Raw genomic sequence first — 18,431 nt, 5'->3', positions numbered from 1 at the left:
AGGGAAGCTTAGAGAAGTTGGTAGGCAGTATCTAGGTTGAGGCATGGTGTTAAAGGATGGACAGAGTAGTGCAGCTTCTTGCACTCTTGGGAAAGGGGGGTTGTTGATGATAGCAACAGTATTGAGAGTAAGGGAAGAAAGGGGGAGAGCAGAGTAGACCTCTTGGGGACTGCTTTTTTGCCAGAATAAGCAATTTAGAAGTGCTCTTGAATATAGTTTTTCTAAGAAATACTTTAATTTTGAGTTTTGGGTATGGCAAGAACAGTAGGGAATTTTGACCTCCAAATTATAGCTCATAAGGGCTTTGGATGGATGTAACAGTGCTATAGCCTCTTGCAAATGTTCACTGGTTGACCTGTAGGAGAAATTCTAAATTTGGGCCATGAGTGGGAAAGGCGGAGTTGAGCGGGAAGCTGGAGAGTGATGCAGCATTACCTCTTGGGCACAGGGAGAGTCTTTTCCTATATATTTTTACAATATGTAGCACAGTGGAATCCTGATCTTGATTGAGCTCTTGGGGTGCGGCTACAATATAATTACCTTGACATGCCAGGCCCTCTCCATTCAGATCAATCCTCCAGTACTCATTGCAATGCCTGCAAGAAATGACATTTTAAAAGAAAAAATTTAATCTAATTTGGTTTGTTTACCTTCTCTCTGATCACTTTGCTTGTATGTTGTTATATTTGTGTTGTGGGAGCACCCCAGTCATGGCAGGGCCCCATTGTGCTATATAGGCACAGAGGGGAAAAATGATGGCCCCTTTCCCAAAGAGCTTACAATCTAAGCATAAGACGAGACAGTAGGTAGTTACAGACATGGGAGCACAAAGAATAAGACAGTGCTGCTTTCTCCCCTGTTTGTTTTTAGTCTTTAGATCATTTCCCTATATGTCTGTGCAGTGTCTAGCACATTTTTGGTGCTACCATAGTACTAAAAATAAGGATTGTTCACATCTCAGATACATGGTAGAAAAATATCTACTATACAAGCTGATATTGCATCAGTCTTTTTAACTTTAATACACAGTAGACGCTTCCTCTCCTGTCTTTTGCATGCAAAACTGGTCTTGATCAGAGTACAGATATTTGATATTTAGAAAAGCAGCCGAATGGAAGCAGCACGCAACCTTGAAGAGTTGCCTTGCTCCTTAGTAATTGAAGACAAGCCGCTTTAACTTCGACATTTGCTATTTTATGTATTTTTTTGGTTGGTCTGCTTGAGAGTTCTGAGGGAGCAAGTGAGAATGTAGGGTTCCTTGCCTGGGAAGAGTTTGTTCCTATTCTTATATGTAGTTTTAGCTCTTTTGTACCATCTTAGAATTACAGGTCTGTCGCATCTTACGCGCATTTAACATGCGCGATTTCAGCTTTATGCAGTTGGCAAAAACAAAAAAAAGAAAAACTATTTTAATACTGTACCTGTAGTGCGGGCGATTTCGTCCGCCATTACACTCAATGTAATTTTGACTATACGTGATTTTCGCTTTACGCGCTGACTGCGGAACGTAACCCCAGTGTAAGATGTGACCGACCTGTAATACTTTTAGTGATGTTTAATCACGTCAGACAGAACGATAAGGCTGCCAGTGAGCCTTTCTGGACACAGAGGTTGGAATGCTGCATCAGACTTGCAGACCTTGTCCTGGAATACTGTCTGACTCTCAGTTGTATCTGAAGAATTGAGTGAAAATGAGGTTTGCCACTACCTGCACTTCTGTATTGTAACTTGTATTATCAGAATAGCACCACTGGGAATGGATCAATTTTATCTTCTCTCCCTCTGTCTCACAAATCATTGTGAGGTCGAATTGTTTCCCTACAATGGCTGCATGTGAAGCTTCCTTTTACCTTTTGTACTTTTTGTTCTTTTAGGACACACATTACCTTTTTTTGCAGTTTTAATGTTAAATTGACTAGATTACCAAGAGGTGTCAATTGGAATTGGAGCCTCATTGCGTTAGACAGTCTTCAAACACTTAGCTCTGGTCTACACTACAGGATTAGGTCAAATTTAGCTGTGTTAGATCGATTTAAAAATGACTGCGTCCACACAACCAACCCCGTTCTGTCGACCTAAAGGGCTCTTAAATCAACTTCTGTACTCCTCCCCGACAAGGGGAGTAGCGCTAAAATCGACCTTGCTGGGTCGAATTTGGGGTAGTGCGGCCACAAATCGATGGTATTGGCCTCTGGGAGCTATCCCAGAGTGCTCTATTGTGACCACTCTGGACAGCACTTTAAACTCTGATGCACTAGCCAGGTACACAGGAAAAGCCCTGGGAACTTTTGAATTTCATTTCCTGTTTCGTCAGCGTAGCGAACTCAGCAGCACTGGTGACCATGCAGTCCCCCCAGAATCGTAGAGCGTAGAATGTTTCTACGCTCCCCCTATCATCTCCGTCCCTGAGGTTATCACAGATTAAAAGGCGGAAAAAAACAGTCGCGATGACATGTTTTCTGAGCTCATGCAGTCTTCCCATACTGATAGGGCACAGCTTAATGCATGGAGGCATTCAGTGGCAGAAGCCAGGAAAGAATTTAGTGAGCGCGAAGAGCGGAGGCAGGACGCGATGCTGAGGCTAATGGGGGAGCAAACGGACATGATGATGAAGCGTCCGTTGGGGGAGCAAACGGACATGATAAAGCATCTCTTGGAGTTGCAGGAAAGCAGACAAGAGCACAGACCCCCACTGCATCCACCGTATAACTGCCTGCCCTCCTTCCCATATTCCATAGCTTCCTCACCCAGACGACCAAGAACACGGGGGGAGGCTCTGGGCACCCAGCCACTCCACTCCAGAGGATGGCCAAGCAACAGAAGGCTGTCATTCAAACAGTTTGATTTTTAGTGTGGCTACAATAACTAATGTGGCCTTGTCCTTCCCTCCTCCCCCACCCCACCTGGGCTACCTTGTCCGTTATCTCATTTTTTTTTTTAAATTAATAAAGAAAGAATGCATGGATTCAAAACAATAGTTACTTTATTTTGAAGGGGGGGAGAGTGGTTGGCTTACAGGGAATTAAAATCAACAAAGGGGGTGGGTTTGCATCAAGGAGAAATACACACAACTGTCACACCGAAGCCTGGCCAGTCATGAAACTTGTTTTCAAAGCCTCTCTGATGCGCAGTGCGCCTTGCTGTGCTCTTCTAATCGCCCTGGTGTCTGGCTGCTCAAAATCGGACACCAGGCAGTTTGCCTCAACCTCCTACCCTGCAATAAACGTCTTCCCCCTTACTCTCTCAGATATTATGGAGCACACAGCAAGCAGCAATAACAATGGGCATGTTGGTTGCACTGAGGTCTGACCAACAGTGCCAGCGAGCTTTTAAACGTCCAAAGGCACATTCTGCACTTGCTCAGCCTGTAGTTGAACTGCTCCTTACTACTGTCCAGGCTTCATGAGTCATGGGAGCAAGGGGTAGGCTGGGGTAGGTGCGACCGCGCGGTGTTGCCAGCTGGGAGAGCAGCCTGAGGCAGAAGCCTCCAGCTCAAAACAGCAGCGGTGACGGTGAGCTGAGTGGGCTCCATGCTTGTGGTGCTATGGCATCTGCACGGGTAACCCAGGAAAAAAGCGCAAAATGATTGTCTGACGTTGCTTTCACAGAGGGAGGGGCGACTGACGACATGTACCCAAACCACCCGCGACAATGTTTTTGCCCCATCAGGCATTGGGAGCTTAACCCAGAATTCCAATGGGCAGTGGAGACTGCGGGAACTGTGGGATAGCTACCCACAGTGCACCACTCTGTAAGTCGATGCTAGCCACGATAGTTGATTTAATGCGCTTAGTGTGGACGTATGCAATCGACTGTATAAAATCGACTTCTATAAAATCGACCTAATTTCGTAGTGTAGACATACCCATAGGAACGTGTGGTCCCTGTCCTGACTAGCCAGTCCATTTACTACCACTAATACTAGTATTGTGTTTTCTAGAGGTAAACTGAAAGTTTCAAAGTGCAGCCTCTTTACCCATAAGTATATGTTGCCTAAGCCAAGACTAAGAGGGTCAGTATCACCATCAGACTACTCCAAATCCATTCACCAGACTTGTCCTCCCATACAAGTCTTGGATCCTGCTGAAACGTTTTCACTGCAATCATAGGCCTAGTAGCTGTATGTGCAAGTGTGGTTAGGGAAAACCGATACTGTGATTGCTCTGAACAGCCAGTGCAGCATAATCATCATTTACCAACTGTTAACACACCGTGGTATTGGAAATATTGTTGTATTTTGTTACGCTGTGAACAGAGATAAATTCAGTATGGCAGAGACTATGAATTTAATAAAAGTTGATGACTTAATGGCAAGCCAAACGTTATGGAGGATGTCACAGATCCCCAATTTGATGGTGGAATAGTGCACATATATAAAGGGGGCTAGGAAGTGAAACTGTTGCTGCAAAATTGAGTTACTTTGGATTTGTGGTGAAGGATAAAAATACATTTTACTTAAACCTTGGAAGAATGGTTGCAAACAGAAGAAGAAACCATAAAAAAACAAGTAACCATGAATCTCTTGGCAGCAGATAAATTTGTATTTGGAAACACCGTTGTCCTTCTAAAAAAATCTTGTAATAAATAAATTACAGTACAAAAATTGTGCTGGCAATACAATAAATAAAAGATGTTTGGTTTTATTTTGTGCATCTGCTAAAACGCCAGTAGAAAGGGAAGGAATGTTAGTCATTCTGGACTGGGTAATGATGGAGCCTTTATCGCTGAGCTGGAATGTAGTTATGCAGTAAGAATAAAAGCAAATTTGACATAGTTTGTGTACATTTCTCTTTGTTGCCACTTGTAAGCACTGAGGTGCTTACAATTGGCATTTACTTTAATGATGATATTTCACTCCTGTTGAACGTTTGCAAGATTTTCATTTTACCAGGTTTTCTTAAGGTAGATAAAAAGGTTTAGCTTTCATTAGATTTATTCAGGTTTGCTATTAAACTTCAACTGGAGCAACAAAGCCTTCATAGGCAGGCATGACATTTTGGCAGAGACCCAATAGGATACGTGGTCTGTGCCAAATCTTTTATTTTCTTCGGCTATCAATGAAGCTGTTGTGGTAATGTGGGTTTTGTGAACTGTGAGAATTTATGTGCACAAAGGGACTTGCTCTTTGCAGGGAACATTGGGAGCCCTGAGCCCAAGAGGAAGGGTAATTAAAGTTAATGAACCAGGATAACCTTTTCATGGTGATGCCCACTAGCACAATTATAGACAAGGGTCAATAGCCATTTAAATTCTATATCACATTTTTAACTGTGCTGTTTAATTGGTACCGGATTGAAAGTTGGCAGACAGTTGTTATAGTAAACTAGTGCATAATTTTTTAAGAAAAGTACTTAAGTGAATACTTAAAGGGTTCTGAAAGCTGCCCCCCCAATTAGAAATACTCTTCAAATTTATTTTTCTCAAAATTTAACTCTAGTTCACTAATCAATTTTTTTTTTGGTATTAAAATCAAATTTTCTTTTGAGAAGATCTGAGACTTCAAAGCTACCAAGCCAGTACACTAGATGCTTCCTACTCCTCTTCTTATCAGAGCATTGAGATTCTTTTTCACTTCTCCTTTGCGCAGAGACACTAATAATAATAATAATTAATAATTAATGGAGATATCCCATCTCCTAGGACTGGAAGGGACCTTGAAAGGTCATCGAGTCCAGCCCCCTGCCTTCACTAGCAGGACCAAGCACTGATTTTTGCCCCAGATCCCTAAGTGGCCCCCTCAAGGATTGAACTCACAACCCTGGGTTTAGCAGGCCAATGCTCAAACCACTGAGCTATCCCTCCCCTCCCCTGCCTCTCACGCCCAGAAGCTTCATTCAGTTATATCTGAGCATGACTGTCTGGGACACCTGTTGGAGACCGTTATGTTGGTCATTAATTGGTTGGTGGGGTCATAGTTTTAATATGCCTCATACTCTGACATTTAACTCTTGATGGGTAGCAAGCTCTGGAGGAATGGGCTTGGAACTTGACGTCATGGAATTTTCTGGCTCTGTGACTAACTTGTTTTTGTGGCTTTCCTCACTTGTCAAAATCTGAGGACTTCATAAATTGTAATTACCTCACTGTTAAGGGAATTAGTCTGCCCTTTTGGAAAACAGATATAAGCTAGAACATTTGTAACTGTGAGTCAATGTCGAATAGCAAGCCTGCCAGAGCTTGGAATAGAACCCAATCTCAGGTTCTAGTTGATAGCCTGCACCACATCCCATACAAAATCCCAACACCCTGTTGAACAAGCTGTACTTATTCACAGTACCCTGAACATGAATATTGGTTGAATTTTTTTTGTCCTTTTCTCCAGTACTTTTACAATGAAATACTGGATTTGATTCTCCCTTCTGAGATAGAGAGACATTATAAATAAAATCCGAATAGCCTAGAAAATCAGCTGTATATCTAAGGGGACTGTGTCAAGCCACTCTGAAAACCTAAATTATTAGATAAACCACCACCTTTCCATTGCTCTTTCAATTAACCAGTGAGAGAGAATTGCATTCAGAAAGGAACTGGCTTGAAATTAGTACCAGTTTCCATGTCCACTGACTTATAAATTGATTAATTCGTGCTGCCTTTTCATCCTAGGTAGATCATAAGTATGTTTTAAGGTCATGCCTCTTCAAGGCATTCAAATTAACTGGTTTTGTGTTTTTTAAAATCCATGTATGTTCTTTCATTTTTATAGAAACTGTTTATTTGTTTGGTGGCTGGGATGGGACTCAGGATCTGGCTGACTTCTGGGCATACAGTGTGAAGGAAAACCAGTGGACCTGTATATCTAGAGATACTGAAAAAGAGGTAAGTTCACCAAACATTCATATTACTAGTATCTGATTAAATGGATCACCTGTACAGTTACAAAATTCGTCATGCTTCTGTAATACTTGTGTTAGAGTATTGCTTGCATTAAGATTAAGATTTCAGACGCTGAAGTTCTACTGGACTTTTGAAGTGCTTATATTGGGAGAAGGTGAAATAAAGTGGCTTCTCAGTCTCTCATACTTTTCAGAGTAGAGGAGGGAAGAGGTTGTTTTATTTGTCAATAGCAGAATAACCCACAAGTTAGAGAGACAAGATGGGTGAGGTGTAATATCTTTTATTGGATCAACTTCTGTTGATGAGAGAAGCAAGCTTTCCAGCTACACAGATCTTTTGTTCAGGTCTGGGAAAGGTACTCAGAGTGTCACAGCTAAATAAAAGATTGAACAGATAGTTTAGCATAAGTAGTTAGCATATATGGTTATATTCAACGTGATGTGGCCTGTTAACACCTCTTTAGTCATAGGACAAAAAGGCGGGTTGATGGGCTACAGATTGTTGTAATAATCTGTAAATCCAGGGTCTTTATTAAAACCATGATTTTGAATTTAAGCTCCCAGGCTTATCTTTTGAAAGTGTTGGGCAGGTTTCATTTGAGGATGACATAAAGGTCAGATATAGAGTGATTGCTTTGTGAAAAGTGTTCACCTAGAGGTGATGGGTGTTTTTGTCTTTTATCATGTTCCTATGTGAGTTCATTTGAGAGCGTAGAGACTGTCTGTCTGGTTTCGCCCACATAGTTGTTGTTGGGGCATTTAGTGGACCGCATGAGGTACACCATATGTTGTGATAGGCATGTGTAGGACCTATGGATCTTGAAAGATGTGTTCAGAGGGGATGTTGATATTTGTAACAGTGGAGATATGTCTGTGGGTTTTGTATCTGTTCTGGCAGGGTCTGGTCCCATTTTGAGCTGGTGTGTCCTGGTCTGTGGAGAGCTTGCTTTTGATGATGAGGTTGGGGGTTGTTTGCAGGCCAGAAAGGTGTGTGTGTGTGGGGGGGGAGGATTGGAGGGTTCAGGAAAGATTTATTTCAGGATAGGGTCCGCGTTGAGTATTGGCTGTAGTTGTTAGATGATACCCGTTTGGGTTCCAGTGTGGGGTGGAAGATGAGAACTAAGGGTGGGCGATCGGATGGGATTTTGTTTGTATTGAAGCAGGTTCTCTCAGGGTATTTGGGTGACTCCTTCAATGATGCAATCTGCTTCTCTGGTGGAGTGTTCTTGTTTGGTAAAGGTGGTTTTGAGTATGTTTAGGTGTATATCCTGGACTTTCTCCTCAGAGTATATTCTGTGATATCTGAGTGCCTGGCTGTAGATAACAGATTTCTTGGTGTGTTTTTAGGGTGGTTACTTGGTCTGTGAAGGTAGGTGATCTGAGGGATTTTTTGTATATAATTGTCAGTAGGGTTTGATTGTTGAAGCTGATCGTGGTGTCCAGGAACTGAACTTGATGCTGGTGTGGGAATGTTCCAGAGAAGAGTTTAATGCACGGGTGGTGGTTGTTGAAGTTGTGGTGGAAATCTGTGAGGAAGTTTGTCATCTGTCCAGTGGATGAAAACATCATTGATGTATTTATACAATGTGTGTATATATATATAATTGGTTTTGTGGTGCTTTTGTCTAGAAATTCTTCTTCATACAAAAAGATAGAATTCAGCAGGTAGCATGTGTGGAAATAATTTGACAGCACTGAACAAGCAGTCTGCCTAATGTCACATTCCAATACTGGTTCTGAAGCTACATCAGTACAGAAATAACTTGTTACTTTCTTCAGCTTCTCTCAGCTACAGAAATAAAAGGGACACTTAAAAATTTGAACCTAACTAAAAGGCTTTGGAATCCTAAGAGCTTTAGTGTTTTTGCTTGTACCATGACCTTCAGCCTGTTTTGCTCTATATTTGATGCATGAAGCTTTTGGAGCTGCTGCAGTTTGGGCTAGTAGGAAGCAACAAAAAGATTTATAGATTCATAGTTCAAGGCCAGAGGGGACCTTTAGATCATCCAGTCTGACTTCCTGTATATCACAGGCTATTACCTTTCACCCCGTTACCCCTGTACTAAACCTAAGTATTTGCGTTTAGATAAAGTGTATCTTCCAGAAAGGCATCCATTGTTGTTTGGAAGACATCAAGAGATGGAGAATCCACCACTTCCCTTGTTTGTTCCAATGGTTAAAAATGTGTGCCTTGTTTCTAATATGAGTTTGTTTGGCTCTAACTTCCAGCCATTGTTTTTCTTTTCTAAAAATCCCTTTAGAACCCAGTATTTTCTCCAGGTGATGGTTCTTATGCACTGTAATGAAGTCACCTCTGTTGTCTTTTTGATAATCTAAACAGATTGAGTTTTTTGTAAATCTTCTGCTGTAAGGCATTTTTTTCCAGTGGTGGAATCAATTTCGTGGCTTTCAATTGGACACTCTGCAATTTTTAAACATCTATTTTTTTAAAATATGGACACCAGAACTGTACACAGTACTCTAGTATCAGTCTCACCAGTGCCTTATACAGCTCCCTACTCCTACTTGCAACTCCTTGTTTATACATCCGAGGATCACATAAGCTGTTTGCCATAGCATTGCTCTGAGAGCTCCTGTTGAGAAGCTTGCCCATTATAACTCCTAAATCCTTTTCAGTCACTGTTGTCCAGGATACAGCCCCCCCATTCTGTAGTTATGGCCTGCATTCCTTGTTTCTACATGTATAACTTCCCATTTGTCTATACTGAAATGCGTTACCTCTGGTGCATCATGGTTCGCATACTTGTGCAACCCAACTGAAGATAATGAGGTTTCACAGGCATGGGCATAAATACCAGGCGGGATTGGTGAATATCTTTCATACTCCCTCCTCCTCCCCTCCCTCCAAACTTTTGGTGGGCTGTAAAGGGGAGGGTGTGAAAGCAGTAGAGGGGGCAGAGAAGAGATTCAGAGGTTGCTTTTTGCAGCAGTGCTCAGCATTCTATTTCTCCCCTCTTTCCTCCTGCCAGCTGCTGATTAGCTATTAATAGCTCAATAGGCAGGATGCAGTTGCAGTTGCTGCCTTGTGCTGTGGGAAGGGAGGGATGGGTGGAAAGTATGCCATGTCCTCTTGCTGGACAAATAGGAGCTTATAGCTCTGGTTCATGCTTGCACTGGGCTCAGTTCCTTCGTTCCTTCTTTGTTTGGACACCATTCCTGCCGGCTTTGAGCATCCGCAGGGCAGGAGGGCCCTGGCTGGAAAATGATAGAAGCTGCTGCCTTAGCCAGTGCTCCTCCACATCCCCTTTCTCGCCTTAGCGGGTGAGGCAGGAGGAGCCTAGGAGGGGCACTGATATGGTGGAGGAGGACAGCTATGGATGGTGGACACTAGGTGGTGATAAGGTACTAAGGGATAGCTATGGGAGGACAGTCCCTAGGAAACGGTTGAGATAACAGGCAGTAGCAGTGCTAGGTGCTAGGGGGAAAGCTACTGAGGAAAGGGAAAACAGGGTAGAATATAGAAGAGGGAAAGGAGACAGGTGCAAAAAACAGTTTGAGGAGAAAAGTAAGGGTTTGGGGATGAGCGAGAGAGAATCAGGTACATTTGAGGAAAGGGAGAGACTGGGGGAGTGTAAGGAGGATGGATCTTGGAAAGGAGTGACTGTTTTTGGGGGGGATAATCAGAAGAAAGAGGAGAAAAATGGCTTGGGAGAGAGAGAGAGGAGACAGGGTAGTTTATGGGGAAATCTGGGAAGACTTCACACAAAGTCTTGAGGGGAATTTGAAGCAGAGGGAGGTTTACAGTGTGTGGGGCTTTTATTGATTATTGAAAGGGGGCATATTCAGAATTCAAATATAATATACTGTCAGTATGTACTATATATTATATGTACTTACACGCTAATAATGCCCTTCTTTCTTATGAACAATGGGTAAAACGAGTGAAAAATGGAAAGGTTAGAATCTCAACTGGATAGGTACGCTAAAGAAAACACTCCAGATATTCCTCTAACAAGAAGGTCAGAATATTCATAAACAAGTCGCTATAAGGAATAGTCTGTTGATATGGAATTGCTGAAAATATTCAAATAGATCCCAAGAGAACTTAAAATCTTATTTTCTCTTCATATTGTAGTATGTATGTATTTTATTTCTATGCCTTTAGTGCTTATTAATTTGGCACTGGTTTAGCTAGTCACACTAAATATTTAAACTGTTAAGCTAAAATATGAGCAGAATGCAATAAACATATCCCCATTTATCCAATATAATCTCAAGGGTAATATAAAGTAACCAGTTCTAGGACAAAGAGGTGTAACTATAGGGGAGACAGTAGTGGTCCATATACACCTCTACCTCGATATAACGCGACCCGATATAACACGAATTATGATATAATACGGTAAAGCAGTGCTCCGGGGGGCGCACTCTGGCGGATCAAAGCAAGTTCGATATAACGCGGTTTCACCTATAACGCGGTAAGACTTTTTGGCTCCCAAGGACAGCGTTCTATCTGGGTAGAGGTGTATTTAGGTTGCCTAGCGTTTTTTATGAAAGATTGTATTTTTTTTTTTTAATAAGAAGCTGTATTGGCTCAATTGTTTGCAGCAGTCCTTTGAAATTCATTAGTGAGAGAGCCGTCAGGCTAGAGAAATGCCTTTTCTTTGTCCCATTAAATTCCATTCATGTTTAGCTGAGTTACAAACTGTTGAAAATTGTATTCTATGGCTGGCGCAGTCAGCAAAATTTGGGCGCCTGGCCAAAATAACAGAACGTTAATGTTTTAAAGCATTAGACCCACCGAGGAACACGGCGGCAGCAGATGATACTGTGCTCAGAATTTGGGGAGTAGACAAGCAAGCTGTTGCCAGAGCAGCTGAAGCAGAGTGGAGTGAGCAGGGCTGAGCTAACTACCCCTCTCCCTATCAGGGATTCAGTGCATGGACCCAATGGCTCATCTTCCCACTCTGAGTACCATGTGGAGGCAGGTCCCTCCATCTCCGGGTAGCCCCCAACCAGCACCTGGACCCAGCATCCATTCCCTCTTTTTTTATTTCTCCCCCTGTAACAGGCTTCTCTGCATATATGGTAACTTTCCAAACATGTTACCTCATGAGGAAAATATGTGAATTTAAAGAAGCCTTATCATGGGTCTTACGTTGAACTGTGGTGAGTGTTTGTAGGCAGTGTACTCAATTGACTATATAATTAGCAGCCATACAGTGCTTAACATTAATACATTTTAGGTTGAGATTTTTCAAACCTTCCTAGGGGGTCAGGGCACCCAATACCCATTAATTTTAATGGAAGTCTGATACCCAAATCCTCTCAGATTTTCAAAGTTGTCTAGTCTTAGAGCCTATATTATCACATCTGTCATGTTATCCTCATTCACTCAATATCCAGTTAATTCTTTCATTAAATATTTGTATGTTGCTTGGTCTCTAGTTTTACTATCAATTGATAAGTATGAAATGTTTCTTGGTTTTGCGTTTGCTTAGAAACTGGCACTGTAACAAATAACTTTCAAATATCAGATTTTAGTTTTCCTGGAAGAGGTCATACATGAATTTAGTGAAAGTAATTAGAGGCGAAAATCTTTGGCTCATTGGGTAGCTGTATGAAAGACTGCAGTTGTTGTAAGCTGATCATTATCTAAAGTTTATAAATTTTCTCTTCCTGGAAATCCCGAAGCCTCTAAATTGGGTCAGAACGCTGAAGTTTTTTGGTAGTCCCAGTGGCTCTGATAAGTAAATCAGCAAACTGAATATAATGATAGTTTGTTTTTGATATTTTATCAATAGTACCATAATTCCTGCAATAATTTATTTGTATTACAGTAGCTTCTAGAGACCCCAACTGATATCAGAGCTCCACTGTCATAAATGCTGTACAGTCACAAAGAATAAAATCCTACGTTTACAATCTTAATAGACAAGACAGGGAAAGGGATGCAATGTATAAGCAAAAGACTGAGAACTGAGGCTCAGAGGAACTAAGTGACTTACTGAGGATTGCATAGGAAGTCTGCAGCACAGTGAGGAACTGAACCCAGATCTCTGGACTCCTTGCCTAATGCCTTAACCATAAGAACATCCTTCCTCAGCAGGGTTCTGATTTAGCAAGGTATTTAGGCACATGCCTAACTCTAAGCATGGGAATAGGCTTATTGGAGATGACAAAGGTGGTAATATTCCCTTTCTCCCAATCTTTGCCTTCCTTTTCCATTTAGATTGTAAGATCTTTGGGACAAGGATTTTCTCTTGCTATTAATTTGTACAGTGCCTAGCACAAAGGGGCCCTATGGACAGCTGCAGCTTTGTGCTATCTAACAGATTTAATGTAATCTTTTAAAATCTAGAAATCCTGTACACAGAGATTTGTGGTATGTCACCATGGGCACAATACAAACTTTTATAAGAGAAAAGTTCATAGCCACGCTGCTCACAGTATATGGGAAAGTAACCCATCCCTAATATTAGCCCTTCTATCTTTTTTCAAGCATGTCAAATTAGAGTTATTGTAAGTGACTGAGAGTTTTTAATTAAGGTGCATTAAACTTGTGTAGGCATTTTTGTAGACTTTAAATCTAAATAAATGAAATAATTTAAGAGTCTAGTATTACTTCTATTGCAGTTTGCACACAAATACCTCAATTAGTATCAGGTGCCTGTTATGCTAGATACCACACAAACACACAGGGCGAGATGGTCACTGCCCCAGAGAGTTGACTGTGTATTCCTGCAAACATGCATGTGAATACCTTTTACACACACGAGTTACTCATGCATGCAATTGTTTGCAAGATCAGGGCCTAATTTTATTATTGCCCTTGCTTATTTTTATTTACTTGTAACCTCTGCGGTGATTTCTGTTAACCCCTCCCTGTTTTTATGAAGGTTTCTACTCCTCCAACATTGAAGAAAAGCTCACCCCTGCTTCTCCCAGCCCAACCAAGTACCTAGAGCAGGGGTCTCAAACTCAAATGACCACGAGGGCCGCATGAGGGCTAGTTCATTGGCCCGAGGGCCGCATTACTGACACCCACCCCTTGCTGCCCCCGGCCCCGCCCCCACTCCATCCCTTCCATGATGCCCCACCCCTACCCCACCTCTTCCCTGCCCCCATTCCAACCCCTTCCCCAAAGTCCTCACCCCAACTCTGCCCCCTCTCTGCCCCCAGGCGGTGCAGGAGGGGTGCGGGGTGTGATGGGGGCTCAGGGCAGGGAGTTGAGGTACAGGAGGTGTGTAGGGTATGGCGGGGGCTCAGGGCAGGGAATTGGGATGTGGGGTGCAGGAGGGGTTAGGGGTGCAGCAGGGAGTTGGGGTGCGGGAGGGTGTGGGATGTGGCAGGGGCTCCAGACAGGGGGTTAGGGTGCAGGAGGGGTGCGGAGTGTAATGGGGGCTCAGGGCAGGGAGTTGAGGTGCAGGAGGTGTGCAGCAGGGGGATTAGGGCAGGGAATTGGGGTGTGGGGTGCAGGAGGGGTGTGGGGTGCAGCAGGGGGCTCAGGGCAGGGAGTTGGGGTGCAGGAGAGGTGAGAGGTGCAGCAGGGGGTTGGGGTGCAGGGTGTGGCAGGGGGCTCAGGACAGGGAGTTGGGGTGTGGGATGTGGCAGGGGGCTCCGGACAGGGGGTTGGGGTGCGGGGTGCGGGCTCCGGCCTGGCGCCGCTCACCTAGAGTGACTCCAGGGTGGCAGCACCTCACTGAAGAGAGAGGCTCAGGACTAGGGCAGAAGGGCAGGGGAAGGGCAGCCTGCCCTGGCCCTAGTGGAGAGGGACACTAGGACCTGCCGGAAGCCAGCAGCCTGCAGAGCGGAGCGGATTCAAGGTGTGCTGCAGGCTCCTGAGTCACCCTGTGCTGCAGGCTCCAGGTTCCGGGGCAGTGAGGAGGCAGCAAGTGGGTGCCGGGAGACACTCCGGGGGGGGGGGGGCGTGGGGGTGGCAGGTGCCCCAAACATTGGGGAGCAGCGCACGGGGAGCTTAACAGGCACAGAAAATAACTCGGGGGGGGGGGGGTGCGGAGGTGAGGGGAGTTTGGCAGCGACAGGAAGTAACGGGGGTGTGTGTGGGGAGCTCCACGGGCTGCAGGGAAGAGCTCCGCGGGCTGCATTTTTGAGACCCCTGACCTAGAGCTATTCACTTCCACTCCACTGCTCTCCATCACCTGGCACTTACAATTCCCACTTCTGACCGTGATAAAACTGCATAATAGCATTCCAAACTTCAGGCACTTTCAAAACTCCAAATGTCCGAAATAAGCATCTTTCCACTGAAACATGGAGATTTTCACAGCAGCTTCACAGAGAAGAGAATATTTAAATAAATACGTTATGCATCATGCTGTGAAGGGTCCCAAACCTTGGTCCTGGGAGATCTTGGGAAGGAACCAGTTCTCCACATGGATCACCCTTCTTCTGAGAAGGCTCAATCATTTGTGTCTAGGCTAAGGTTGCATACTCAAGTGGCATAAAAGATATGTGGTAGCATAAGTTGACATGCTAAATTGAGAGCCACTCTTTTTTATGTTTGTAACACCACATGTGGCATGTGTAATTGCTCTGAAAAGCTTGTCTTTTAACAGAGACCACTGTTTTAGTTGTATCTTACAGTTTATGTTCCTGATGAGGCACCACAGAATAGTAGTCTTGTTCTAGTTCTCTGACCGTATTTGGAAGATCACTTACCAGTTTTCTGTATCTTAAGGATTCTGCAATAAACTGAAACTCCTCCCCATGATGGTTTTAAATGCCTCCAAGTGCAGAGCAGAAGACGCTTGGATTTCTTTTAAAAGTATTATAGCATTTTCAACTGGCTATTTTAGGCAATTTTAAAGAGGGGAACAGGTCTTTCCAATTTCTGCTAAAGGGGAATCTTAGCATGTTAACTTTAGGATTGATAGGCGCTAGTTCTGAGTAGTGGCAGGTGCCAAAGGCTATTCCCCTTGTTCTGTGTGTGCACAGTTGATGAACAAATTTCTTCAGCACCATAGGTGGTCTATAAGCCAATGTGAAGACTAACAAAAGTCAACCAGACTAAAAAACACTTCTTGCCTGTCGGGGAGAGTATCTCCAAACAGCATTCAGATATGTCTGTAAAGTTTGTCGTCTTTGCATTTCTTCTCACCTAGTAGAGGCTTTGTGTTGGACTCATGCAACAACTAAAATTGCACAGATTACAGTGAGATTTGACAGAAGTAACGTTATTAGCAATCCCAATTTGGTAAAATGGAGGAACCATTGATTTTCAGAGCCGTAGACCGATACTAAGCTAATTTGTTGAAATGTACCTTCAATTTAACAATATTCTTTCTCGATCTCTTGTGACTTTGCTGGCAGGAGAGGGTATAATTGTGTATTAAGATGATTATACTCAGTTCGTGGTTAGTGAGGTATTAAAGTTCCAGCCAACTCAGTTTCTTAAGTTTGTTGGCATCTCCCTATAGCAAATGCTGCTTGAAAGAGCATCGCATTCCCCTCCCCCCCCCCCCCCCCCCAGGCTTTTAGGCTTTGAAAGAGCTCCAGTATGTTTAATAGGACTTAATCCATGAATGTTCCATAGCAAGCATGTGATTTGGTTAGACACCATATGAAGTAACAGGGCCAAGAGGCTTGAATTTAATGTTGGGAGCCAGGAACTCAGGAGTTCTAATCCTAGTACTGTGCTGACTTGCTGTGTGATTTCACTGCTCTTCACATCTTCCCGATCGGTAAAATAACACTTATTCATAACATTCTTGTGATTTTGGCTTAGTTACACATGCAAAATGTGTAGAAAAATGGAAGTGCTATGAGCATCCTCTCTGCTCAGTGCATTCCTCCTTGGGAAATTCCCCCTTCTCCTGTCATTGTTAGTTATTCCCCAGACCCTCCCTCTCCTACATTCTTGCCCTACAATGTCTTCTGTGTGTTTATGTATGTAAATTTTTCAGCTCCTGAGGGCAGAGGATATATCTTGCCTTCTGTGAACTGTCATGGTAATTTACACCTCTGTTAAGTGTTTAATCACTTTTGCAGTTTATTAACTCGCTTTATTTATTACAATTTATTAACTGTAGTACCTGTTAAAACATCTTTTTTCTTTGAGAGGGATGGTATTGCATCGAAGTTAGAGATGGAAAAGCATCTGTTAGATCAGTGGTTCTCGACCAGAGGTCCAGGGCCCCCTAGAGGGCCGCGAGCAGGTTTCAAGGGGTCCGCCAAGCAGGACCAGTGTTAGACTTGCTGGGGCCCAGGGCAGAAAGCCGAAGTCCCTCTGCATGGGGCTGAAGCCCAGTGCCCTGAGCTCTGCCACCTGGGGCTGAAGCAGAAGGCTGAGCAACTTAGCTTCACTGTGGCGTGGGGCCCTGGGCAATTGCCCTGCTTACTACCCCTTAATGCCGGCCCTGGCTTTTATATTCAGAAAACCAGTAGTTATGGCACAGGTGGGCCGTGGAGTTTTTGTAGCATGTTTGGGGGGCCTCAGAAAGAAAAAGGTATTAGATCATCCAGTCCACCTCACCTCTTTCTTGACTTGTTTTAGAAATGAATGTTTCTAATCTTCATAGGGTTTTGCATTTTCTTACATGATTCATCATGCTGTAAATTAGTGAGGCTATGGCCAGTTACTTCACTTTGAGTTGAAGTGTAATCTGAATTACCTCAAGGATGATTTTTTTTAAAGTCTGGTTCTTCAGTGTGTCTTGCCTCCTCCTGTTTCAGATAGAGCAGGCAAAGGCGTAATTGTCATGATAATTAGAACTTTATCTTTACAGAGGTAAATAAGTTAGTCATTCCCAAAGGAAGTTATTAAATGAAAATTTGTCTAGATTTTTATTCAGGGAGCAGGACTTTGTGATATTTTATTCGTTTGGTGTTATGGTAAGGCTTGCTTGAAGTGGTATTTTGTTCTTGACGGTGCTGATGATCACAGTGGTTCTGATGTTTACTGGAGTGAGTTAGAAACTTCTGAGGAGTTTGAGACAACAATCTCTTGGGTGCAAAAGTTTAATGCTTTAAGTTGATACATTGCACTGGAACAATGGAGCTATCTGTCATGGAAGGGCAGGATCGTGCTTGGTGAGGGTAACTTGTGTAACAGTGCTTTGAAGATGAGGATTGAAACCTTGAATTTCACCTGATGTTCCATAGAGAGCTAGTGAAGAAAGTGAAGCACTGGAGTGATATGTTCTTGATAGCCTGTACGACTGAGCAGATGGGTTACTTTGTTTTGAGACAAGTGATCTAGATTCTTCTTGTCACCTTCCATTTTTAGGTTCTAAACTGATGTTTTTGGAACCAGATTAGGGATCTTACATTTCTGTTCACTTTTTAGAGTTATCTGCCATGAAATTTGCAGGTTATTTGATTTATTTTAATTATTTATTTAGATTTCAAATTGATGCCTATCCAAAGCTCTAGGCATGCTAACTTAATCATATAATAAACACAATTAGATTAAACCTCAGCAGCATTAAAATCAGGAATTTGGTCAGCCAGCCAGCTACTTTTCATCTAGAAAATGTACCCTCAGCCTTCTCCAAAGGCTCTATCAAACATATATTTTGCAGCATGCCTGGAAGGTTGCCAGGTTGGGGCTATTTCAGACTATTGTGAGGAGAGCACGTTCCAGACTCTGAGCCCTCCTGGAGAAACACCTTGCCT

At 43.2% G+C, this 18,431-nt stretch overlaps 1 protein-coding gene across 1 annotated transcript in view; it reads left to right on the top strand.

The window, feature by feature from the left end:
* MKLN1 (muskelin 1) overlaps positions 1–18,431 on the top strand; it is a 189,370-nt gene that overhangs the window by 94,515 nt on the left and 76,424 nt on the right. Inside the window, exon 9 of the mRNA XM_065416326.1 lies at positions 6,704–6,816. Coding sequence (XP_065272398.1) covers positions 6,704–6,816 — 113 coding nt within the window. The remainder of the gene's footprint in view (positions 1–6,703; positions 6,817–18,431) is intronic.

This window comes from Emys orbicularis, chromosome 1 (genome assembly GCF_028017835.1).
Source record: "Emys orbicularis isolate rEmyOrb1 chromosome 1, rEmyOrb1.hap1, whole genome shotgun sequence".
Lineage (NCBI taxonomy): Eukaryota > Metazoa > Chordata > Testudines > Emydidae > Emys > Emys orbicularis.
Note: the sequence above shows the minus strand (reverse complement) of the source record. Positions and strands in the feature narration are given on the sequence as shown.